General features: G+C 45.8%; 1 protein-coding gene across 17 annotated transcripts in view; it reads left to right on the forward strand.

The window, feature by feature from the left end:
* Nucleotides 1–26,217, forward strand: part of Tenm4 (teneurin transmembrane protein 4) — a 702,050-nt gene that overhangs the window by 498,917 nt on the left and 176,916 nt on the right. For 16 of the 17 annotated variants that reach the window (XM_031387401.1, XM_031387403.1, XM_031387408.1 and 13 more), the window contains one exon: nucleotides 22,447–22,617. The exons of the other annotated variant lie outside the window; for it this stretch is intronic. In XM_031387401.1, the coding sequence (XP_031243261.1) occupies nucleotides 22,447–22,617 (171 nt within the window). The remainder of the gene's footprint in view (nucleotides 1–22,446; nucleotides 22,618–26,217) is intronic. 17 annotated transcript variants of the gene reach the window in all.

Here is a 26,217-nt window from a genome sequence, read left to right on the forward strand (position 1 = left end):
ATGATCATTCTTAGAATGATTTTTGAGTAAAAAATTTTGAGTAAAACAAATATATATGTAGTGTAGAAAAATGTCAGTGCTCACTGTCTGTCATTCCCAGCATGGCTTGCTGTTAGTTCTGTGTCTTCCCCATCCCCACTTTTACCTTAAACACTTGTATTTTTCCATCAAAATCTTCTAACTCCAGTGGGTTAGGACCCCATTTGCAGATGAGGACCCTGGCTGGGACCCACAAAACTTAAGTGGCTCACTCACTGTCACATAATGTCAAATTAGAGATGTGACTCACCCAACCACAGGCATTCTGACACTTTTGAAAACATGCTTTTACTCTTTGCAGCTCAGTCTTTTCCTTTATGCTGTAGCTTTCCAATCTTGATAATTCTGTTATTTTGGGGGGGGGGAGGAGAAAAAAACTTTAAATGTGGTCCTGGCATTGGGCCAAATCCAATCCAATGCTTCTTCTCTCTGGACCCTCATAATGATTCTATGAAATCAGTATTATTTTTTCATGGAGAATCTAAAGCTCATGACAACTTTCCAGGACCCTACAGGTAGTAAATGACCTAGCTGCCATTCAGCCAAGACTTGGGATCTCAGAGAGCATGTATGCCTTTAGGTATGGTGCTGTAGGTCCTGGATTTGAATAGATAATGCTGAGTTGATAAACACTCCCTTCAGGTCCCACCTATGATCTTGATTCACAGGGTTAGCTTGGATACTGTTCTTAACCTCTCAGGAACTTAGCTTCCCATTTCTGTATTGTTTTTATACTGGGCATGGATGCCATGATTAGCCCATCCTGCAGAAGAGGTAGTAACCATGAGTGCCAAATGGCCCTCAAGAGCCTGGCTTCTGAAATTAGACTTGTAACTTTAAAACCTCAACAACTCACTTACAAACTTCAATGTTTGTAAAATGGAGGCCCAAGTGATTGTATCACAGAGTTGTCATGAAATTCAAGGAAGAAAGTTTATATAGGGTACCTACCCTGCCCTACACACACACACACACACACACACACACACATATATGTATGCACACACTCATGCATACAAGCTCACACACGCACATCTAGCACAGAGTGGACACCCAGAGAAGTTGCATATTGTTGTTACTTATGTCATTGTCACAAGGCCGACTATCTACATCTTTATCTTTTGAGAGAAGACCTGGTCCAATCTTGTCTTACTATAGCCTGCCAGCTTCCCAGCCTGCATTAGTCACTAGAACAGCTGAGAAAGCAAACAGGATGCTTGTCAGAGAACATTTGTAGGGATGTCTAGCTTTTCCAGGAGAGCAGCCACAAAAGGAACCGTCATCTAAAATGCGCGCCCTCTGCCCCTGAGTGTCTTTTCTCCAAGTAAGACAAAAAGTTGATTTTGCTTCACTAACAGTTAGCTGTATCCACATAAAGCCAACAGCTTCTCTCACTTCTGAACAACAGTGTAAAAGGCAATAGACGAGCTGCAGTTTATGATCTTGAGGAAACTTCAAGCACCTATCTGGCCAGAGAGCCTGTGAAATAGGGATGGAGAAAGGCTTTCCATTTAAAAGAAGGCCAAAGAGCACCCTGGAATGCTGGCACTTCTATACCAAGTCTAGGCCCACCCTAAAGGGTGGGGTGAGTTCACTGTAATGTCTCTATGGAAGCATGGTGCCCCTCTTCCGAGTATAAGCCATTGAGTCTCGTTTCTACTTTGGCATAGTAGAACTAATAATAGAGCGGCTGCAGCTAAGCCAAAAGACACAATGATCAAGGAGACATCCCTTGCTGGTGGCCTTGGAAGAATGTCATTACAGCCCCTTGACCTTCAATTATCTCAACCTGAGATTTGATGGATATAGATGATCCCATTCCATGCCTAGAGGAATTGTACCAAAAAATCCAGAGCCTGTAGTATCACAAACATGAGCTGTAGACACCTCTGGTTGGGACATGCCTACAAGCTCAGAAGCAGTGATGAATCTTTTGATTAATTAGGTCATGTTTTCACCTCTCCCAGAAACCAAGTGGGTTGCAAAAACTCAACAAACTCTGGCTCAAAGTGGTGATAGTTTAGTTTGTAAGTGAGAATGTCGCCAAGCTTAATCACTGTTCTTCAAGAGGCCGTTTGAGAGAGTTTTGCTTAGTGGAACATTATTGCAGTTCTGGGTCTGGCAGAGCCTGAGTCATCTAGTTCTGGGGCCATCTGGAAAGTGTTAGTAGAGATGCACTTGGGTGATGAGTGCAGTTTGCAGAGAATGTGGGCTCCTAAAGATCTCTAACACCTTCCTATTTGCTTGTTACTCTTCTCATCGTTATGGCAGAATACCTGACAAAAACAATTAAGAAAGGAATTGTTGATCTGGGCTCATAATTTAAGAAGGGATACAGTCCATCATGGCACAGAAGGCATAATGGCAAAAATATGAGGCAGATGGTTACAACTTAGACATCGTCAGATAGCAGACAGTGAGCAGCAGGAAGTGGGGTCAGGCTATGTACCCTCAATTCCTACCCCCAGTGACTCACTTCCTTTAGCAAGGCTCCAACTCTTAAAGATCCACAGCCTTCCAAGATGGTGCCACCAGCTGGGGATCAAGAGTTCAAATGGTTTGGGAGGCATTTCTTGCTCAGACTATAGCACCTCATGAACTGGCCTTCAGTGAAGCAGCCATGCCACAGGAAGGGACAGTAGACATCTCATCTCAAGAGCTGCAGTATGCATATTCCATGGCCAAGTATCTTCCTCAGAGCCCAGCACAAGGTAGCTGTGCTCACAACAGTTTTATTGAAATTAAGGACCTTACATAATGCTTAAGTCTGTTATGTATAGTCTACATAGTCTACATATGGGCGAAAGCATGGAAACAGAAATGTTCATTTCACCTCCTGGGATTCAGGTACAAATAAGATGGACATGAGAAGACTAAGAAAAGCATTAGCCATGGAAGCTGGGGTGATTGTAGCCCCTCCCCTATTCCTTATCCACATCTGGCTCCTTATCCACAACATGCAGCCTCTGGGCTCAGATGTCATTTGTTTCATGAGCACAGTCCTGCTACACTTGGAGTTTAGGTGTTATTAGTGAGCAGCTAGGCTCATTTTTTTATCCTTTCTTTTCAACCTTACATCAAGCCTTTTGGACAGAAGCCATAGGTTTAGCTTTATAGCCTAAAGAATGGGGGTAAGATTCCACAGAACTGCTCTTTCACACAGAGGAAAGAAGTGATGAAGATAGAGGGTCCTACACTGACGCCTTTCTCTCTAGGATTGATGCTTCACACCACTCTGTGGGAATTGCAAACAGCAAGACATCTATGGGTTAGACTCTCTTCAACTGACTTCAGACAAATATCTTCCAGCTCCCCAAAAGGAAAGCTTAGAGACTGTCAAGTCAAAAACGCTGTCTTAGACAGCAAGCACTCACCCTGTGTAGTTCCAGAGGACAGAGTCAGGCATGGGGTGTAAAAAATGGTGGGAGCATCTTAGGAGATGTTCCATTGGGTATAAGCATGGGGACTGGAATTTGGATCCCCAACATCCACAGAAAAATCCTGGTATAATTGCACACTTGCCTGTAGTCCTAGTGCTGTCGGGAGGAGGAGACAGAAGGATCTCTGAGACGTGCTGGCCATCAGCCTACCTCCACAGTTGGTTAGAGACTCAGTCTCAAAGAAGGAAGGTGGGCAGTGGTAGAGCATGACACCCGGTGTTCTCCTTTGCCCCTGTGCCCACATGCACAGGCATCTGGAGTAGGAGGAGGAGTAAGTGCCCAGACTCTGTAAGCCTGTAATCTTGTCTGTGTCATTCCTCCACAGAGACTAGCCCTGCTATCCAGGCAAGACCTTGCCTTCATTAAGCTCTCACTTTCCTACTTGTAAGGCAGGAATAAAAATGAACAAACAAGAGACTGGCTGAAATCCTGACTCACACAACATGTTTCAGCTCAGCATGAAAGAAAGTCTTGCAGCCTGCAGAGCTACCCCACAATAGCACAGTTTGGGGGCGATCTTCCTGGCAGTAAGATTATCAAGCAGTAGGTTGTTCTGCTTGCTTGCTTGCTTGCTTATTTGTGTGTTTGACTGTTCATTTGTTCTTAATTGGAGAATAATGTAATAAAGGAGCTAGCTGCAGAAGCAAGCGCCATGAGTCACAGAGCAGCATGGCTCTGAACTAATGTCACTGGGTCTCGATACTTCCCCGAGCATGGGTGATCATCAGAGACTGGAGGCCAGGCTGCTTCTTAGGCAGTATGGTCTTCAGCAGCAGGGTGGCGATCAGGAGGCAGGGGTCTTTATGTCTTTAATCTCCCTCTCTCTCATTCCTCCTGTCTCTTGTTGATAGAACCCAAGCAACAGACAGAGCCTCCAGGGAGTCACCCAGAGAAACCTCACAGGGCATACAACAGGTGGAAGAGAACTCCAGGGCAGGTGGATAGAGTCGGCCTCCCACTTTTTAGGATTCTCTCCCACAGCAATGCACGGGGCTCCAACTATTAACCTCAGGGCCTAACACTAGCAGGGAGGTATCACTGCCAGGCAGGAATGTCTCCCTCACCCTCCCACCCACTCAGACTCAAGGTCCTTGCTTCTTAAATCAGTTATTGCAATGTGATGAGCACATAGAACACTTTGCCATTTTGTGAGCTCCGACAGACTAGAGACCTGTCACCACCCATGTGAGCCAAGCACAGAACGTTTCCCTCCTTCTAGAAAATTCCTCGTCTTTATGATCAGCTCCCTTCAAAACTCTCAGCTCTCTGGAAACCTCCCTTCCCTTCTCAGTCCAGGCACTGTTTGTGAAAAGTATGGTAAAGATGGCATTAATTTACAGCTTTAAAATCAGTGATTACCTAAAATAATGCCCCAGCTCTAAGTGGTGAAGTGCTGAGAAAGCAGTAAGATGTGCTTTAGTATTTCAAGCTCCTGGTACAGCAGAGTCTCGTCTACGGAGGTGCAGTTCCCCTGGCACCATCTGTCTGTCTGTCTGTCTGTCACTTGTTTTGGTTTGTTTTTTGTTTATCATCAGCCAGGACCTCACCAAGTAGGCTAGACTGGCCAGCTAGAAAGTTCCAGGAACCCACCCATTTCCACCTTCGCAAGTGCTAGAATTACAAGTGTGTACCATGAGTCGGTTTTTTTTGGGGGGGGGGGTGTTTTTTTTTTTTTTTTAAAAACATGAGTTCTGAGGATGGGACTCTGGGTGTCTCTTGGAGTTTCTGTTTGTTGTACTTGACCTCCTTAGGTGCAGCAGCCACCGCCTTAGGATAGTTTTGTCAATTCCCAGGTTGATATTCTTTATCTCACAGGTCATTTTCTTTGTGTACGTGTTTGTGAGCACTACTCACTCACCCCTCTTTCTTGTCAGGTTCACTAGCTCTATTACATTCCTGCCATTACAACTGCCATCCTCATTTGTTGTACATAACGCTTCCATGACATTCTCATGTCTCTGCTGTCTCCTTTCTGCCTCCATAATGGGATTGCTGGGTAGTCAGTTACAGACAGATCAGTGTTGCAGGATAGGACTGAATCCCAGGCCCCACTCACGTATCCAGTTTCCTCACTATCTGGTAAACATGGAGCTTTGTATGTAATCTTGGGTCACTGATATCAGTGGAAAATGTGGGTCACAGGTGACTCTGAGACCCAAAGTAGATAGCAGATCTTCATTCTGGAGGGTTCTATGTGCCACCATTTCCCCTTTTTTCTTTGTTCTCAAGGTTCTCACCTATACCAGGCATGGATATATACTATATACCTATGTATATATGTGGTATATATCTATACATAGTATATACCCATGTATACAGTATATACCTATATATGTATAAAGTATATACCCATATGTGTGTGTGTAGTATACTACTATAATTCTAACAACCTGGAGGCTGATGTAAGACACTGAGTTTGAAGGCAGCCTGAGCTGCGTATCTAGACATTGTCTCAACAAATTCAAATTAAAAGCATCTCTACTTAAAATGTCATTATTCAAGGAAGCCTTTGACACTCACACTAGGCCAGCAACTTGGTTATATATCTTCCTGTAACCTGCGGTCATGTCCACAGTCACATCTAAATCACTGTGACACTGAATGGCGACTATTGCTCTCCACCACTGGGCTGCAAGCTCCATGGAGATAGAAACTGTTCCCATCAAGCTGTGCTGTCAGCACAACCTTTCATGTCCAGGCTTAGCAAGTGTCTGGCCAAAGTTTCTTGGCAGAAAGATAGAAGGAAAAACACTGAGGCTAGAACCAGCAGATACCAGATGGGGAGAGAGGGACAAGAGCAGAAGGAATAGAGGTTCCGAAGCTCTTTGTGCATCTAAGATCCAAAGTCTAGATCACATGAGAGTAAAGAAATGCCTGCTGGAAATGGGGTGGGAGAGGGACTAGAAGAATGAGGACCAGAGGTGGCTCTGTGGGACTAGTGGGCTCCATGCCTTAGTCTGTTCCTGGTTACTGTGTAATTTTTTGCAAGAACCCTGCTCTTGATGAACCTCTTTCTCCCAGCCTGTGAATACAGTTAGCAAGCTATTCTGGGGATAAAGTGACTTGCTGGCACACAGTACTTACTTGTAATAGCCACTAGCAAGGACAGCCTGTCTCCTGGCACCATGGCAGACAGGACACATTGAATCTATGGGCCAAGCAGCTCCTGAGTATGGAAATATCCCAAGAAAGACAGACTCAAGTTTATGGGTGCATTCACTTTTAATAACAGCAACCCAGACAATCAAGGCCTGTGGGGAGGCATCACAGAGTGGTGGGCAGGAGGCAGCATCTCATGATGCTCCTGCAGCTTTCCCCAGTGACTGTGGAAAAGCTGTGCTTTTACAAATTTCCAGGGTTCTTGGAAAGAATTTTTCCTTCAGTCTTGTTTTTATTCCAGAGTCACTACTGTGTGGTCACATAATTTAAGTCCACTTACACGGAAGATACTGGTCTCCCTGGTCGGTCACCTTTCTTTCACTTTGTGGCATCTGTAATGGTAAAGTCAGTCTTATCAGGATGTCACATGGGGTACTGGGGCCTTGGACCGGGCTTGGAAGGAGAGCTCAACTGCCCTTCACAGCAGGCAGCAGAGGAGAGTGGAGGAGAGAGGGGAGCAGTGGTTGTAAGCACACAGAGCTTTTTCTTCCACTCTGTTTTCTCATCTCAGTAAAACAGCAAGGCCATATACAGACTGCCCTTCTAAGGATAACAATACAGTCTTCCTGTCAATGCGGACTTCTGGTCCATTGGACCTGCATCCCAGGCCCCTGCTTTTAAAATCAGTATTGATTTCCTCTCTCTCTCTCTCTCTCTCTGTCTCTCTCCCCCCCCAACCCACCCCGTGTGTGTGTGTATGTGTGTGTTTGAGGGGGTGTACACACATATGTAGGGGTATGTGAGCACATGGGGGCCAGAAGACAACCTTAGGTATTCTTCCTCAGGCACCATCCATCTTTTTTTGAGATAGCATTTCTCGCTGGTCTAGGGGCTAGGCTGGTACCCAGCAAGCCCACAGGAGCTTCCCATCTCCACCTGCTCAGTGCTGAAATGACAAGAGGTAGCCGCCTGGCTTTTGGAGGGAGGGGCAGTGAGTTCTAGGAATCAAACTCTGATCCTTGTGCTTCCAAGTAAGCACTTTGGTGAGTCATCTCCCGGCTTTCCTCTTTGGTAATTTATCAATTGATATCTAAGTGGTCTTTTGAGCCATGACCCACCAAGGCTTTGAGTTTATCTAGAGCTCACTGTCTTGTAGCTGGGTCACTCGAGATTTAACCCTCTCAGGTTCCATACACTAGGACCATCTCTGGCTTTTGGTGACCTGGGATTAGTAAGCAGGATCACCCCACACTCAGTGAGGAGAGGCACTGACCCACCTGCTTCACTGGGTCCTCCTGGGCTGCGACTGACAAAGCTGGGTGTGCTGCTTAATGCCTTGAGTCATTCAGGGGGTTCTAGAGAGCCAGATGAGCTAAGATCTCCTGGCAATCCGAGGTAGCTATTGGCACTATGGTACTAGACTTCGAACCTCATCTCTGTAGGGTCCCCCAGGAGACACTAATTCATTCCAGTAAGGAAGTTCAGCTAAAACTTCTACAAGAGGTAGAGCTTGTCAATCAAGGAAGACATTGAGAGGGAAGATATAAATGGATTTCTGGAGTGAGAACTAACCATGCAGAGTCAGGGCATGGCAGATAGAAACATCAGTCATTTGTAGAGGGATTGTTTGCATGTCCTTTTCTGTGTTTACCTCACTGGGCCTCAATCTGTTGCACCAAAGGACTCTGGGTATAGAGTTATAAAAGTCAAGGGGACTACAGGTGGATTCTGTTGCCTGCCCCAGTGGAGGAGAAGCCTATGAGGCAAATGCAGCATCAGCCTTGCCTTTGTGAGAGGTCTGTGAGCTGATCACCTTCTGCAGCATTCCTTGCACAAGTATAGTTAGCAAAGACATTGGCTGAGGTAGACATTGAGGCTGAAGTGGTTAAATCACTCATTCAGCTGTGACAGTCGGTAGTTCAGAGAGCTGGGTCTAGAACCTAGGAGTCATCACTCTGTAGAGCCCACTTCTGAGGACATCCCCAGTACCTCACTCCTGAGTACACAGTACACAAGGAACGTTTGCCTTCCTGTGTGGGGATTTCTCGTAAGCCATTCTTAGACACTTTAGAGTGTTGGACCTAATGAAACAGCCAGCCAGCAGTTCTCAGGAACTGTGAGTACACCACGTGACCACACAGATGGAGGTACAGCTCCAAATGATTCTTGTGGGTTTTTTTTTTTTGCATTTGACCTTCTCAACAATCCCAACTAGTCATGAGCTAGGTTTATCATCACTTCCAATTTTCAGATGGAAATGAGTCCTACCTACCTCGCCATGGGAGGGAGACAGCTGGTGCTCTTTTCCCAGGCTGCCATCTTCCATTTGGTTTCTGGACTTGGCTGAGGGCTGGGAGGACTTGGGCCCTCTCATCTCACCTGAGTGGTCTATAGAGGGGACTTCCTCAAAGAAGAGAAGAGCAGCATTTATTATGGAACGAGCCAGAGTGAGTCTGTCTATCATAGGTAGGGTATTTGGAACACGTGCTTTATAACCTCAGTGCTTCAGAATTGAGCAAATGGGGGTTGAGGGTTGGGTAGGAACACTGTTGGGAGACCTTGGGACTGACCTACCACTTATCCAGCAGCAGCACTGAGGGCCTCTGGTCCTGCTATTTCCCAAGCTTAGCAGGTTCTTGTAGGTCATCACCACACCACCTTCTCCTATGAAGAAGGTCTCCCTGTCAGTGCATGGCAGGAGGCTAGATCTTGATGCCTCTTTATTAGAGTGAAGCATTGGGTCACAGCCTCCAGGGAGGGGGTGGGAAGGAGAACAGATGCCAGGGTCATTCATTGTGTCCTGGTCCCCATGCTATCACATGTCCCAAATGTTATCCGTCCATAGGAAACCAATCCCATAGGATGCTGCAGTCAAACCTTCCACGGGATGCTGCAGTGAGACCCCGCTCCTCTGTTCTGGGTGTCTCAGTCAGTGTGTGTCTCTATATGAGTGCACACAATTGCACACATCTGTGCATGCAGCAAGAATGTTAAGAGGAGATGGTAGGAGGGGACAGGCCTTCAGTGAAAATTTGGGAGTAAATACCATTTTCTTTTTCTGTCGACTGTAGAGTTTCCTTTACCATCTTGTGTCTCCTAACTGCCCTCTAAGGCAGAAGATCTGTTGAGTCCATTAGTGTTGCACAGGCACCTAGTCGTATGGGTCTGAGGCCCCGGTGACAGTTTCACACAGAAAAATTTCCATCCATCTGTGTACTAAACATAGACTGTATCAAATTAGAATATTTGAGTGCTTTCATTTCATTAACCGCTTATAAGCAATGTGATAATGACTGTTTTCAATAAATTTTAAGGAACCCTCATGAAATTTAATCTGTACAAGAAGCCAGAGGACAGGTTTTGATCATTTTGATTGACGCAGGGGAGAGTAACCAAGGCTCAGAGTGGTTGCATGACAAATGTGCTGTTGCCCTGTAGTAAAGGCCAGAGCTGGGGGCCTGGCTCTGGCCCCATGCCCCTCCACTGAGCATGGATATGGAAGGGAAGAGGGGAAGGAAGCACAAATGTGCACCGTTAGGGCAGTGCTGGGGAGAAGTGCAGAGTGTCAGGGGAGAGGTACCATTTGCCTGGAAAAAGCCTCAAGGGAAGGGGTTATATTAGAAGTAAGCCTTAAAAAAATTAGTAAAATCATCAGGTGATGGTGGCAGTGCATGCCTTTACTCTAAGCACTTGGGAGGCAGAGGCAGGTGGATCTCTGTGAGTTTAAGGCCAGCCTGATCTACAAAGTGAGCTCCAGGACAGTCAGAGATACACAGAGAAACCTTGTCTTGACAAGCCAGAATAGAAAAGGGGGAGGAGTCATCTAAAAGTTGACAAGGTAGTAGACGTTCTAGGCAAAGACCAAAAGCATGGATTTTGGCTGGACGGGTGTGCTGAGGAACATGGAATCAACACAAAGCAAGACCTCTATGCAGGGAGAAGCAACAGAGCTTATCAGACATGACATTACACAGGCATTAAAAGCCCTCCTAAAATCCAGTCTTTCTGAAGAGATACTACCTCAAGTGCCTGCTCGCAGGGAACCATGGCCAGCAAAATTTGAGCAATTTAAGACAGGGTCACAGGTAGCCCAGACTGGCCAGGAATTTTCTGTGTCTAGGCACTGACATGGCACTGGGCTCTGCTTAAAGCCAGCAGCTGTGGTTCTAACCATCACAGTCATCTTCACTTTCCTGGTCATCATCCTTATGATGCCTGCACTTGCCTCAAATTCCCTAGTCAAAGATGGAACCAAACACAGGGATGGTGAGTTCAGAGAACAACAGGGCCTCACATCTGTTGTATTCACAGAAGGGGACAGGAAGGCAAGAAACCAGGAAGATCCCAAGGGTGGGGAATGCCTGAGGGCAGGAGCCAGGATAGTCTCAGGATAAAAGAGGACATCAGAGGCTGTCCTGTGAGGTTTCTCAGCCCTCATTCACAAGCATTCTCTCTTGCAAGGAAACACCACAAGTCGATAATCTGTGTGGCAGGGTCCAGGGCAAGTTGTCTGACCTCATCGCTGTCAAAAGCAAATGTTGCAGTGGGAAAAGCCTTCCACTGGTAATAGGTGCCCAATTTAAAACTCCTTGAGAGATGAGGGGGATCACTGCCTAATTGACTTTGATCATAGGAAAAGCAAAGGATAAGTCACATGGCTCACGTGCCAAAGGAAATCAGGACACGGAAGCTTCGTTCCTGGGGGCCCAACCATAGCACGTCATCCAGGAGATGAGGAAGGGGAACATAGCAGCAGCCATCTTCTCCCTGGGCACCAGGACCCGCCAACCTCGTGTCTTAATTCTACCACACTGGGTCTTTTCTGAAGGTGTAGGACGGGTGGCCATGGAGTGACAGGCAGTAGCTAGCATTACAGTCTGGCCTTAGGTAGATTCATGCAATCGATGTTGCAGCTTGGATGCATCAGTGCAGAGAGGAATCCATCCTAGGAGATCTTTAAAGCAGCCTCTCACCCCCTGAGGAAATGACAAGCAGTTTCCCAGAGGGCAATGCTGCCTGCCCCCAGCTGAGTGGTGTGAATAGGCAGGCTGTCCCTGGGTTTCTCTGATCCCAAGGTCATTAGTAAAGCCTTGACCAGAAGGCGCAGACAGGCCCTCACCAGGCTTCGGCATGTTCTCTCTGTAGGGTCACTCACTGGCTGTTTGTTCCCTCAGCAGTGGTCTTATGAAGCCACTTTTGTTCGAATCGAGATTAAATAAGGGAGGGGGGCTGTCTGGGCTGTGCTTCCGTGGCAACAGCATGAGCAGAGCTGAGGACCCAGAGTCCCCAGAGCTCTGGCTGGGGCCATGGCAATGCTTTAGTAAATGGTGCAATTGTAAACAATCAGGAGCCTGCTTTTTTTAAAAAAAAACTACGGAATTTAATTAATAACTGTGTCTAGCTCTGCTTTGAGACATCTATTCTATAAATGGCTTCTATATAACACCGTTCTATAAACCAGGTTATAACAATATCTGCCTTTAAAGGGTTGTTTAAGTGACATGTGGAAGTGACTTCTCCAATATTATACCATGCACAAGAGAACATAAGGGAGAGCCACTACTATTTTAATAACAATCCTCATAATGTCGGTGTCCACCCTGCTTCACATCTCTGGTACTGTCTGAGAGGGGAAATGGTAGGTTTCTCAGCCTCGGCTTCCTGCCCGTACTTTGGGCACCAGGCTGGACTCATTCCATTTGGGAAGTGGAGCCTGGTGGGACAACAGGCTCTAAGGATGACTCTCCCGTCTCTCACGGAATTTCTTTGTGACTTTGGGGTACCCTTTTTTTAATAGAAAGAGCTCAAAGCAATAGTCAGAAGATGTGCATTTGGTTCTTGCACCAGGTCCTTCCACAAATGCACTAGCCAAGGCTGAGTCTCCTCAGCTGTTCTTTGAAGGAGCTAGTAGGTCTCCGAAGCAAAACACTCAGTGTAGCAACCTTCCCCATTTTTAAACAAAATCTCAGGCCTCTGAACTCCCCAGGTCCTCATAGGTCCTTATTTTACTTCTTTACCACAAACCCTGATGTACCACAAAAACAGTCAGGATGGTGTTAACCCCACTGTGGTACACACCACGCCCACCTGACTACCTTCCACCTACTTCCAGAAGGTAGGTACTGGTGCCTGTGCATAAATGGTACCACCTTGTGGATAAGAAACTGTAGCTGCAGAAATGGAAGTCACCCCACAGCTAGCACATCATCTCTGGAGAAGCAGCCATATGTTGTACGCCACAGAGACCAGGCTGGCCATAGCCATGCGTCATTGACGGTGCTCCACCATACAATCAGCAGTTTTGGCAACTGACAGGGAAAGGCCAGATGATGAGGCTGAGGTGGATTGAGAGGATGGAGGGAGCAGGCCAGTCCCTACTCTAGGAAAACATGATAGGAGAGCTTCCTTTGCCCGTTGCTGCAGTAAGAAGTCTATACAAATTAAGTTCCTGCTCTCTTTTCTCTTCCACCTGCCTCCACCAGTTCTCCGTGCCTTCCAGTTAAATGGGTATCCATATTGACCATGGACTCACATGTTTGCCACACAAAAGTGGCCTTCTCCCCTGTTCTACACAGTGCAGAAAAATGACCCATGGCACAAGAGTCCATTCTCTAGAAGAAGTGCATCTGTGAGTGAGGGACCGTAATCCTGATTGCTGCAGTCATGTTCTAGCGGGAGACAGGAGGGAGAGCAATATATTTACTTGATTTAAAATTAGCCCCACGTAGCCACCGGTGGGATCCTGTCAGGCTGCTTTATAGCGATTCTACCCTTAAAAGCTGTTTTATCTGTTGGACAAATAACTCTCATTCTGTGCCCAGAGTCTGTCAACTCATGGGAACGAGAGTGCCTGCAGCTTAAAGGAACCCACAGATGGTGTGGCAGGGAGTCATGAGGAATATGGAGAAAGAAAGAAAGAGAAAAAACAGGGCAGGCAACAGAACTGCCTTAATTTCTCAGCAAGTACAGGAGCTAAGGACAGCAAGGAATCCAGAGGCAGAGGTTATGACAACTGCCATTTATCAAGCTCCTACTGTGTGCTAGGCACTGATCTGAGACCATTCCATGTGCTCTCTCATTGGATCCTTCGGGATGGGTGTTCTAAGTATGCTTCATTTTGAAGAGGAGGAAGCTGAGAGTGAGTGAGGCTGAGACTGACTTCTGCCCGCAGTCAGGAGACTCTCAAATGACCATGCTTTGGAGAGACTGCACTCTGCTCTTGGCTACAATCTAACAGGCATGCCATTTTGATCATGAAAGCCAGGATAAAAAAAGAAAGCCCCTTGAAGTGTCCCAAAGAGCAACTCCAGCTATGCTTTCGGCAAAGCTTTGCGCTGGATTTTTTTTTTTTTAATTTAATGTTAGCCACTGTAACTCATCAGAAGGGTGATAACTAAGAGCCTGCACTTTGAGTCTAAGATCTGGAATCAAATGCGGCTCCATCATTTCCCTGTGTGTCTTTGGAGGTCACAGAGCCTTCTGAGCCTCCACTGTCCCCCGACAACCTGGTATAACTCCCTTAGTCTAGAGTCTGACCCCCTGCTGACTTAAGGCCTCTTTCCTTCACTCCATTACCCTTAGACCTTTCTTGCCTGAAATTGAGTTACAGGACTTCTTGTCATATGTAAAATAGCACTAACGTGCACTTGGAAACCACAGAACAAAATGTATCCACAATCACAGGATGATTCAAGCATGGTGTCCTTTTAATCTATTTCTTTGTTGATTTTCATATGCATATAGAGAAATGCATACAGAAGCACAGTCAGGGGGGAAAAATGCAGTTTTATGCCCTGCTCCCTTCCCCAACACTACGTCTCAAAGACCTTCTTCATTGTGGCTGTCATAGATGTTTGTCATAGAGGTTCCCTTGCATACAGTGCCTGTACCTTAGCCACTCCTGTGTCAGGTGTCCAGGCTGCTTTCTGGTTCCTCACCTGTTACATTGCCACACTTACCTCTGTGTCGCTGGTAGCTTTATAGAAGCCACCTGTTACATTGCCACACTTATCTCTGTGTCACTGGTAGCTTTATAGAAGCAGGGATATGAACTGGAAGATGAAAAGTTGCTGTTCTTGTGTGATCTCTTGCCTTTTCTGTCTTTGTTGGTGCTGATGCAAAACATCAGTAAGAACTAGTTTATTCGGAGCCAAAGTTGGTGACCCTGACCTGGGAATAGATTCAGATGGCTTGAGCGACACGTTCCATTCTAGGTACAGCTAAAGGGAATCTTTATAGCCACCAAACAAAAGGAAGTCATACATCAGTGCTTTTGCCAGCTACTTCGGTGGGGACATCAGATAGGTTACAGCAAAGCATGGTAACTTGTATAGGCCTCAGATGCTATCTGATCACTGAGCTTTGGTGTTGGTGGAAGCCAGTGGTCTGGTTAACAGGCTGTATTCCAAAGATTTACCTGATAGCTGAAAGAGTAAATCACTCACAGCAACTAGTAGTTAATGACTTGTTAAGGTGACCGAAGCTAGCCCAAGGTTATTATAGCTCTAGATCTACAACATTCTAACTCTCCACTGTCATGAAGTTCTGTTCAGTTGATCTGAAGAACCTTTATTACAGTGTGGCCTTTTCAGGGAATCTTGCTTTGTACTGATATTGATTTTTCCCTCCTTGGAAGTCTGAACACCAGTGACTTTATTTAAATAAACAAGCAAAAAAAAAAATTCTAAATCTGAGTACTAAAAACTAAAAGCGGGTGGCCAGTCACGACCATGGTTCCTACTTTTGAGTTTAAAAAATATGCCACTTGGTGAGCCTGGAGAGATGGCTCAGAGGACTAAGGTTGGATTCCCAGCACCCACATTAAAGCTCACTGCTGTCTGTAACTCCAGTTGCAGAGCATCTGATGCCCTTTCCTGGCCTCTGATGGCACAAGGCCTGCAAGCGATGCACAGACACACAAGCAGCCAAAATACCCAAATGCCACTTGGACCAGCAGTTCCTCGCAGTTATAACCTTCTCTACCCACTCCCCGGAGCTGCTCCAGCACACGCGCAAGTGGGTGTCTGCACAGGGTTGCACACTTTGCCCCCTGCCTTGTGACAGCAGAAACTCCCCTCTCCTCAGCTGGCTTAATGACTTTGTTAATTGCCTCTTCTGGATTGGGCGCTAGGGTGCCTTCAGTATGCCTGAGCATCAATGGAAACTTTTTTTTTTTTCAAATGTCAGGACAAAGCTTGCACTTTCTGAGCCATCGCTCATGTCTCACTGGGCAGGAAAAGGCGACAGGAAAATGTCAGCCCCAGGATCAGATGGACCAGAGCTGGGGCGATTGAACTTTCCCACCCTGGCTCTTGGCTTTTAGAAATCATTAACATTTCAATGTGGGTGATCCTGTGAACCCTGCTGCTTCTCCACAGCCTCTCTCTGAACTCTTCAAGCATCTTGTCACCTTTTCATTGAATTACAAGTAGTCTAATGGGAAAACCACACTTCTTATCTAGGTCACCCTTGGTATACTTGAACAGGGATTTGCACCTTAGTTATAAATATACAGTGCAGAGTATAATTTACATAATCCTGCAATGTGTGTGGGCAGGTGGTTACTCTTCATTCTTCAGAGAATGAGGAATACAATAAATGATTTATGTTATTTGAATGGTCTCCTCTATCCTTAGTGGGCTGGGGAGAATCATTTATATTTTTTGGCTTCTTTTATTATTATTGTTAACTAATGGTCTCTACTTTCTGAACATTTGACCAAACAGAGTTCACCACTTTATACCAGTTCTGTAGGACAAAGACTAGGGAGTGGCCCCGTAAGCTCCCAGCCTCCAGCTCGCATTCAGCCTTTATTTTGTGGGTAGCTTTATGCTGTCTCTTTTATCTTGAAGTGAGACATAGGAAGAGGAAGAAGAACTTGAAGCTCGTTCACCCTTAAGGCAGCTCTGCTGTCTGGTCTTAGTAGCTCACCATAACTTTGAGTTCTTTCAGTTACTCACTTTAGCTCAGCTTTCATTTTAATATCATTATATACATTCCTCACTAATGTTGCCCAGGCCACCTTTTACATGAGACCGAATGATATCTGTAATGTGTTGGCCATTGACCACACTTTTGAGGGATACTGTTGTTACTTGAATGACTGTCAGGAATTCGGTAGTGACTGAAGCTTATATCCATAGACCAAATTCCTCACTGAGCATGTGTGTGTGTGCGTGTGCGTGTGTGTGTGTGTGTGTGTGTGTGTGTGTGCGTGTGTGTGTCTCTCTGTCTGTCTGTCTTGTCTCTGTGCATGTGTCTGTCAATCTATCTATCTGTGTCTATGTGTGTATCTATGTGTGTGTCTGTATCTGTGTTCGTGTGTCCTCTGAAGAGAACACAGACTAACTCTCTTCCTCTCTCTTCCCCAAGTCTTCACCCAAGGCCATAAAACTCACCAGGCAGTACAGTGATGGAGCGGAGGGCTCTTTAGCATGACTTCTGTTTGCTGACTGCTCTTTTGCCTCCTCAAATTCCATGTCTGGAGTGCTCACCTTCCAAAAGCCCCCATGGTTTTTACTAGCATGTACTAGTCATGCATGATAATGGGCTTCATCATGGCATTTGCATACATGCACGTAATGCACTTGGATCATACTTGCCCTCCACTGTTCTCAAGTACCCCCCCACTACCACTCATCACCTTCCTTTTCCTAGCTGGTTCCCCTTTAACGTTCATGTCCTTTTTTTCCCCTAATTTGTGACCCAGACAGTTATTAGTCTTGCATATATACATATATGGGTGAGAGGTTACTTACAGAAGCATGAACACCTGACCAGTGGCTACACCACAGCAGAAAATGTCTCTCTCCCCACCAGTAGCCATTAATTGCCTATAGATTTTCAGGAGAGGGCAGAGCCTCTAAAGCTACGCCCCTCCCTCCATGTCAGGGTGTCGATCAGCTCCATGCTGTGCAAGCAGTCATAGCAGCTGTGAGTGCGAGAGTACAAAGGTCATGTCCTGCCCAGGAGAAGGCATTCTACAATATTCTACCCAGTCCTCCAGCTCCCAGGTTCTTGTCTTCTGAGCTCTGGAGAGGGTGATAAAGACGTCTTGTGTATGGCTGAGCATGTAACACTTACTTATTCCCAGCACTCTGGCTAGATAATGAGTCTCTGCAGTTAATTCTATGCACTGTTTAAAGAAGTATCTCTGACCAAAGCTGCCTGCAACATTACTAATCTACGGGGATAGACATAATTAGTCAGAAGGCAATTGGACAGGCACATCATGTCCATTTAGCAAAGCAGCAGCAGTATTTCCCCAGCCCAGACGTCCTCCCTGGCCCCGGGCATTTTATGAGGTTTATAGTGCAGATCTGAATTACTCCTGACTATGGAACTCCAGTCAGAAAGTGGTTGGTTACCCCTCGAACAGACTTGCTACTATTGCATCAGTGGGCACCGCTTGCCTGTTAGGTTAGTAGTGAAGTATCAGCAGGGTATTTCCCAGCTCCATCTTGATGACATTGATCCCATGCCCTATCACCATCCTCCATTGTCATTTCAGGGTAGTCTGGGGAGTCTCCAAGGAATACATCACAAGTGGTTTTAAGTGAAGCTTTGCTTTCAGAGGGACCTTTTCCACAGGTCATGGAGACTACCTGTCACTCCCATAGCTGTGGGAGCCTCTCCAAGGAAGCCGAGCAGAAAGAATGAGATATCAACATTTACCTATATACTTCTAGCCCCTCCCCCAACTGCGAACTGCCCTACCCTATTAGCTTCCCCTGGGACCCTGGACTTGGGTATCAGATTCATCTCTGAGATTCTACCCTCCCACCCTACCAAATGCTGTCCTGGCAGGTTTTTTTTTCTTCTTCTTCTTTTTTAAAAGGAAAGGCTTGCTTTTGTATCTTCTTAAAATTAAGAGAAAGCTCTGACAATAAAAATGTTTCTTTTCGCAGAGCTGTGAGCATTCTATTCATTCTGGAATTAGTTAATTCTTGTGACCTTTTAACAAGACAGCACTTGGCATTCTTAGATAAGATAATTGACTCTAATGGGGGAAGACGAGCTGCTCATTTAATGGTGTACATCTGAGTTGTGTGTAGTTCAAGGAAGTTCTCCATTACCTTCAGAGTTGCCAATATATAGATTAAAACAGTAGGAAGGGAAGTAGAGATGTGAGCTAATTCAACCTAGGAAGCAGCAGCTTTGCTCCTGGCAGGCCGGCTAACTGTCTTCTATCGCCACCATCACTCAGAAGTGGAAAGCAGGCTAACGCACCTCTCACAGTACTCCTGACTACAAAGTTGCTCAGTCAGTGGGAGCTGCTATTATCCCCGTCCCTGTTATTATCAACAAATCTGGTGCCTGGGAAAATACAGTATTTATGTAGAGTTGGCAAAGTACCTTGGCACATAGTATCCCATTGATGATATGGTATGCTAAATCTCAGCGTACCCTTATGACATGATGCTCCATTGACTTGGTACCCCTCTGACACGGTAATCTCTCTCACAAGGCACCACTTTGACATGCTACCCGCTAATATGAAACCCCTCTGACAGGGTATACAACTTATACAGCACCCCACTGGCATAATATACACCTGTATAGCATCCCTCTGACAGAGTACACCAATTATACAGAACCCCACTAACATGATGCACACCTCTGATCTAGTATTCCTGTGACATGGTACTGCTCTTGCATGCTCCTCTGACAATTACCCGTCTAACATTACCACTTATAACTACCCCACTGACAATGTATATATCTCTGATACAGTGCCCCTCTGCTATGGCATTCCTCTGATACTACTTACACAGTACTCCCATTGGCATGGTACACACCTCTGATAGAGTACCCTTCTGGCACAGCACCCCACTGTTTCAGTACTAAAAGCACTGATAGAATATGTTTTCCCATTTCTCAGATAAGAATATTGCAGCTAGGAAACAGCAATTAGGATTCAGAATCTTTTCTTACCTCTGGCCCCACTTCATAGAAACCAAAAAGAAGGTCACTCTCCTCACTCCCACAAAAATACAACCTCCTGGCTGAAGCAACCCATGTGCCTGTCCCCTACATGATTTGAATGTGTCCTGGAGTCACAGAATATGCTGCATTTGCCAGGTATCTCTACCATGTTTCGTGGCCTAAAAAGGCTGCTGTAGGTCCTCAAATCCACTGTCTGTGAACTTATCCAGAGAGACCTGCCTCTCAGCATCCTTTGAGAGATTCCTACTTCCCCCTCAGATGTGAAGCCTTTGGAAGCTGTCTGATGTCTGGGAAGGGGTGTCTTCACATGCCAGCCCTTGTGCCTGGTGAAATAGAGCTGATAAGAGGCAGCAGCAGACTCAGGGTGAGAATTTTCATGTCTGGGCAGATGTGAGTTCTAGACCAGTCTCTGCTTCTTCTTGTCCACTTAACTTTATACATGTCAGTTGCTCCCTTACCTTCAAGAGATCATCTGTAACATGTAGCTACAAAGAGTAACCTTTTAGGGTTGTCATGAAAGCCAAAGTATACATTGTTCTGATAGTCTTAACATAGTATGTAGAACATAGCAAAACATTTCAATCATTGTCTTATAAATATCATAATTTTAACTAAATTTCTAATTTTTTATTAATCTATACTAAGACCTGATATTTTTGAACCCTCTCAAAATTGTGTCTAGTGGATTGACATGAGAATTAGAAATAATGCATTCATATTACCAGATGTACACAGTAGGTAGTAAGTATAATTCCATGGACCTTCCTATCTCTGTAGATCGGCCCTGCCTTCCTGTGGCCCCTCCTTCTCAGGCACCTCCTCTAGGCCAGGACCTTCGGAGTGGACATCCTATCTGTCTTCACTGCTTGACTGTGTGCTCTGGCTGTCTGAATCAATACTAACTCTCCAGAGTCTGCCACAGAGGGCCTTTAAAAAATAGAATCATCAGTGAGAGGAAGGGGTACTATACAGAGCATGGTGTGGGATCCAGGAAGATGAATGCTTGCTACATGTGGGAGAGCCTGAGCAGGCATCCTGGATGTAGTGAGTGAAGACCACTAGCCAGGTTCAAGTCTTGTTTCATTTTGGAGGAGGATTTGGGGGTTGGGTTGGTTGTTGGTGTATGTGTGTGTGATGTGCCACTCACTGTGTGAGTGCCAGCACATATATGCCACAAGACTCAAGTGAACATCAGAGGACAATTTTTAGGGGTTTGTTCTCTCCTTCCACATTGTTAAAGCAGAGTTTCTTTGTTGTGTTTGCCACCATGCATACTCCAGCACATAGTAAACAGCTTTTGGTAACTCAAGGGACTGAACTCAGGACGTCAGGTTTGTGTAACAGGTGCTTTGCTCTGCCGAGTCGTTTTGTGGCCCTTACTTTTTGTTTTTGTGAAAGGGTCTCACCAAATGGAGCAGACTGGCTTCCTAGCTCTATAGATCTCACAGCCTGCCCTCCTCAGCCTTCCCCTTGCTGGGGTTACAGATGTGTGCCACCATGCCCACATCAAGAGCGAAGTATTGATTCACAAAGTGAAGTCCAGAGAGCAATCAGGCACTAATTACAAATCTTTGTGGAAACAGCATTCACAGCCTGAATGCACACTGTATACTTCAGACAGTGTTCACTCTTTGCTGTCTCATGGCACAAAATAAAGATGTGCCGACCATCTCCCTCCCGCCCCAGCCCTGCATCATCCCCTCCCCCCACAGGGAGCACCCAGTGTTACGATGGTCTTTCATATCCTTCCAACACTCAGTATAATTTAAAGCCAAAAGGAGTATGTCAAACACATTCTTCTGCAGGCTATAGTTTTTCTTTCCGAAAAGAAAAAAAAAACATAAAAATCTTCCTCAGTCTATTTATGATCAGTGCTATTGTGTTGTGTGGCTGGATCCTACCTAGCCTCTTATCAATGGACCAGTTTATGAAATTCTGCCATTAAAATAATGTTGTAGTGAGTAACCTTGTAGGTATATCATTTATTAGATATGTGAGTTTTATCTGGAGGAGAAGTTTCCAGAATTGGGACCTTGAAATCCTAGGGTAAAGGGTGAATGTATTTTAAATTTTATGGCTTTTTATCACATACCCATTTATGCTCACACCAGCAAAGTGTGTGGGCACCTGCCTCCCCTTCTCTGCCAACACAGTATATTTTCAGCCCTTTTTATCTTTGCCAAACCATATGTGAAAACTAATATTTCAGAGTTTGACTTAGATTTCTTTCACAGTGAGTGATGTTAAGAGCCTTTTTGTATGATTAAGGGCCTTTGGTATTTCCTATTCTGTAACCTGTCTATTCATATCCTATGCCCATTTTTCTTAGACTTTACTTACTCGTGGGTGTTATTTTTACATAGGAAATAATCCTTTGTCATGCAAATTATAGTTCTCACTCCTAGATTGTTGTTTGTCTTCTGAACAAAAAGGTCAAGACCTCCTGAAACTGATTTTTCCTGATCATCCCTAACAGCACCAGACTGTGAGCCCCTCAAGGCAAGGTCTAAAGCCTTGATCACCGCTGTGTCTCGAGCCCCCTGGCAGGGCTTGGTACTCTAAGAGATCTTTCTGGGGGCTGTTGTTGAACTGAACTGAGGGTCTGTGTCCCCCACTCCAGACCCCTCTCCCTGTGGCTTTGGGAGCTCCATTTCCCCACCCCAGATCCCTTCTCCCTGTGGCTTTGGGAGCTCCATTTCCCCACCCCAGACCCCTTCTCCCTGTGGCTTTGGGAGTTCCATTTCCCCACCCCAGACCCCTTCTCCCTGTGGCTTTGGGAGTTCCATTTCCCCACCCCAGACCCCTTCTCCCTGTGGCTTTGGGAGCTCCATTTCCCCACCCCAGACCCCTTCTCCCTGTGGCTTTGGGAGCTCCATTTCCACCTCTAGCAGAAAGAGATGACTTTCTCCATTGCTCACTACAGCCATGCACCTGTTTGGCCTAAACTGGCACCTGCAGCCGATGGAGGGGCAGATGTATGAGATCACGGAGGACACAGCCAGCAGCTGGCCTGTGCCAACGGACGTCTCCCTGTATCCCTCAGGGGGCACTGGCTTAGAGACCCCTGACAGGAAAGGCAAAGGAACCGCAGAAGGTAGGGTTGCTGCGTTGTCCGTGTTGTGAGTCTTCTGTGTCTGCCTTTGAAAGGAGGAGACCTCCACCATGCACGCCCTGTGCCTGACTCACAGCTCATGCTGCTTCTGCCATCCTCCACACCCCATGCCGGCTGCAGTCCACCCGTGTCTTCATCCCAATTCGCTGTCAGTGTGAGCCCAGAGCCAGGTCCGCGGGACCCATGGTGCTCTGCCGCATCTCATTCCATGCCTCCCAGGATGCTTCTAGGGCATTCACCAGCATTGCCAGCCAGCCATCTTTGTGTGGGGCCAGGGGGAGCACTTCTGGGAAACCCTGTGGGATCAAGAGGCACGTGCGGGAGTGGGACGCCGTAGGGGGTGTGTTCCGGGTAAAAGACTCTTAGACTGTATGTTTCAGTGGAAACATTTCAGATGATGGTCTACCCAGTGATCACATCACTGGTATCTCTGACCCAGCTTCCTCATCTGCAGTAGTAACAACAATCACTGTGTACTCACTGGGTTTGCATCAGAACTTACGTCTTTTCACCGCACACTTTACCCTCACAACCCTGTGAAATGGGTATAATTAGCTACGTCCATTCTAGATACAAACACAAATGATCATATGAAGTGACTTGACCAAGAGGATATCAGAATTGAGTATGTGAACTCGGGTCTGGGACCTTAGGGCTCTCACCAACCCAGTAGTTTTCCTACCCCCATGGTGACAGGACCTCAAAGGTGATACAGATGTGAAATCCTGTTGTACCATGAGGCAAAGACATTTCCAACTATGACAGAAATGGTGGTGACGTTTCTGTGTTTGGCATTCTTGAGTGAGAATCCACGGACCCATCTGTTGAATGTCTCAATGATCTGTATAACAATTCATAGACACAACTTCCCTCACTGTCAAGCCAAGAATGGTTCGGGCTCACCAAAGTTGGAACGATGTAAGTTCCCAGGCCAGCCTTCCCTTCTCCTGCACCTGCTGTGGTCTTTGTTGTTCCTATGCTGTTTCCCTGTCGGCAGAGTGGCCATGGCCAGCTCACGCCATGCTTTTTCTTACCTCCCTTAACTCTGATCTCATGCCTCTTGGCTCTCCATGTCCTTTCAAAGCCATTGGTTTGGTTGAAAGGGTAACTCCTGCTTATACCCAGAGTACCTCCTCGTGACTTCTGCAATGACGATCCTCAAGTTCAAAGTCAACCGTTGACCTGTGGACACATTTAAGGGAAGTGAAAAGAGGAGACTTTGAAAAGAACCGAACCCGAATGCTTACCCACTGTTTTGAGAGGGAAGGCCAGGTCTCTTCCTTTTAAAGATTTGTAAGAACTAAAACACCGAATAACGTATGCTTCTTTATCCAGTAGTGGGGTAGGGTAGAAGGTAGCATATGGGAGTGGGGGGCACTGGTGTAGTCAGGAGCTGCTGACTGTGATCTCATCTTAAGCAACCCCCCTGAGCCAGGCATTCTGGCTCTACTTCCACTTCCTGTGGTTCAATCAGAAAGCACTGAGCCATGGGTTCTCTATAGGGTGCATTGCAATTTGCAAGTCCTACAGGTGATATTTGTACAAGAATCATTATAGGGCAAACTGGCACTCTTCAGGGAGCTGACAAAGGTGGCACTGTCCATGGTCCTGCTGGTGGCTTCCAAAGCTCACACCAGTTCATATTGGCTGGTGCCACCAGTGAAGACCCATAGAGGAACAGCTGTTTTTAGATCAGCCTGTGAAAACACGCTTAAAACAGCTTTCTCCCTCGAGGAGTTGCTAACGGATCTCCTGTAACACAGTGTAGTTTCTTCCCACCATGAATCTCTAACAGACCGTCCTTCAACAGGAGTTAAGTCTATCTGAAATCTTGCACTCTAATGAAATTAGTTTGTGGGTTGTTTGGGTTCGGTTTAGTTTTTCCGGAGGAGGAGGGAGTGTAGATAAGATACAACACAAAATTACACTGCCTTATTGGCTTATTTTAATTGGAGAATTTTTGCTTAGAGGGATTATCGGTTATTACTGATGCAAATGGAAATCCTGTTTATAAGCCCCTTAAATGGAGGGCAGTGCTGGAAAGCAGTCACCATCAGGAGGGACTGGGCGGGTGGGGGGATGCATGTGCCTGAAAAGCAGAGGAGAATGTCTCCCATAGTCTCTGGGAGACCACATGGTTCCCCCCACCCCTACCCCAGTCCAACCAACGTCTGCTCAGTTTCTGTTTTTAATTGTGATGATAAAACTCTGCTTCCTTAGACTTTATCGCAGTAGTGAAATTCCTAACCCTACCATGAGGGCACATTTCTGGCTCCTTCCGATGGTATCAGGGGAAAGAATTGATTACAGAATTAAGATTAGCAACCCTGTACCATGATCATGGGAAAAGCAGTATGATGTGATTAAGATGGAAAAAAAAATGGTAGTGGTGGGCTTGAATGTGCCTTGGAGCCACACAGCCCAAATGTGGTTCTCAACCCAGCCTTGCATTTCTTCCTTTAACTCATTCTAGTTACTTCATCTGCTTGGCCTTAAGTTTCTTCACCTGTAAAACAAGGATGATGGTGGCTCTCTTGAGAACACAGCAGGGAGGAGCCATTTGTAGAGAGTGGTCCGCAGTCCAGCTGAGGCCTCTCATCTTGTCTACCTAGTCCAGGTCCATTCCGCTTCAGAGCCAAAGATCCTAGAGATGTATACTCAACATTTACCCTCACAGGTCTTTCTAAGGTTTGGGGTATTTAAAAATATTTTAAAGTATGCTTTTTAACTTATATAAATTAAATAGATGATAATCCCAGCACTGTGTCTCTCACATCTTTGAGAATAACATTAAATTATAATTTTTGCTTTATTTTTCAAAGTGGCTCTAACAATTTCAGGGCCATTATGGGACAGAAAACAAATGTGGCAGCTTCCTGAAGCAACACCACACAACCTTGTGCTTGCATTAGTGGGGAAACAGGAATTGCTGCATAAACAAGCCTTTCTGATGGTTGACTTGGTGGGCTAGGGATAGTGCTTTCTGTTTGCAATGGAATAAGAATTACTTATCAGTTTGAACCATACAAATCGCTGCACACAGGCTCAGCTGGGCTCTTCAAAATGGAACAGCTTATTTTGATAGCCAAATAAATTTCAAACAGTTGCTAAGGAAACTAAAGGATTCTTTGTGCAATCTATTGCATTGAGAATAACAAAAAGAAAAAAAAAGGTAAAGGGATTGTCAGTTGATTAGAAATTTAGAACCTAGGTAGATGAATCTGCTCAGGAGAGTAGAGACTCTGATTGGGATTCAGGGCAATTCCAGTTCTTCCAAACCTTCCATGTTTGATGGGGCCATCCGACCATTTCAGCAATTCATTGAGAGATTTCTTTTATGGACATGATTGCATATTTGGACAGTATTGCTCTAGGAAGCCTGAATCTAAATTTACAAAGATAAAGATGGTTATCAATGGAATCTGTGCTGTGAAACTGAGTCATGCTGTTAGAAGGGGTAGGGTCTAAATTAAGCTGCTTATACCACTTGGTGAGGCCTGGAGATGCCTAGTAGTGCTACAGTGTGCTTCTCATGACTATCTTCAGACCCCAGCTACTCTGAGTCCTGTTTACTGCTTCCTA

Source organism: Mastomys coucha, unplaced genomic scaffold (genome assembly GCF_008632895.1).
Source record: "Mastomys coucha isolate ucsf_1 unplaced genomic scaffold, UCSF_Mcou_1 pScaffold21, whole genome shotgun sequence".
Lineage (NCBI taxonomy): Eukaryota > Metazoa > Chordata > Mammalia > Rodentia > Muridae > Mastomys > Mastomys coucha.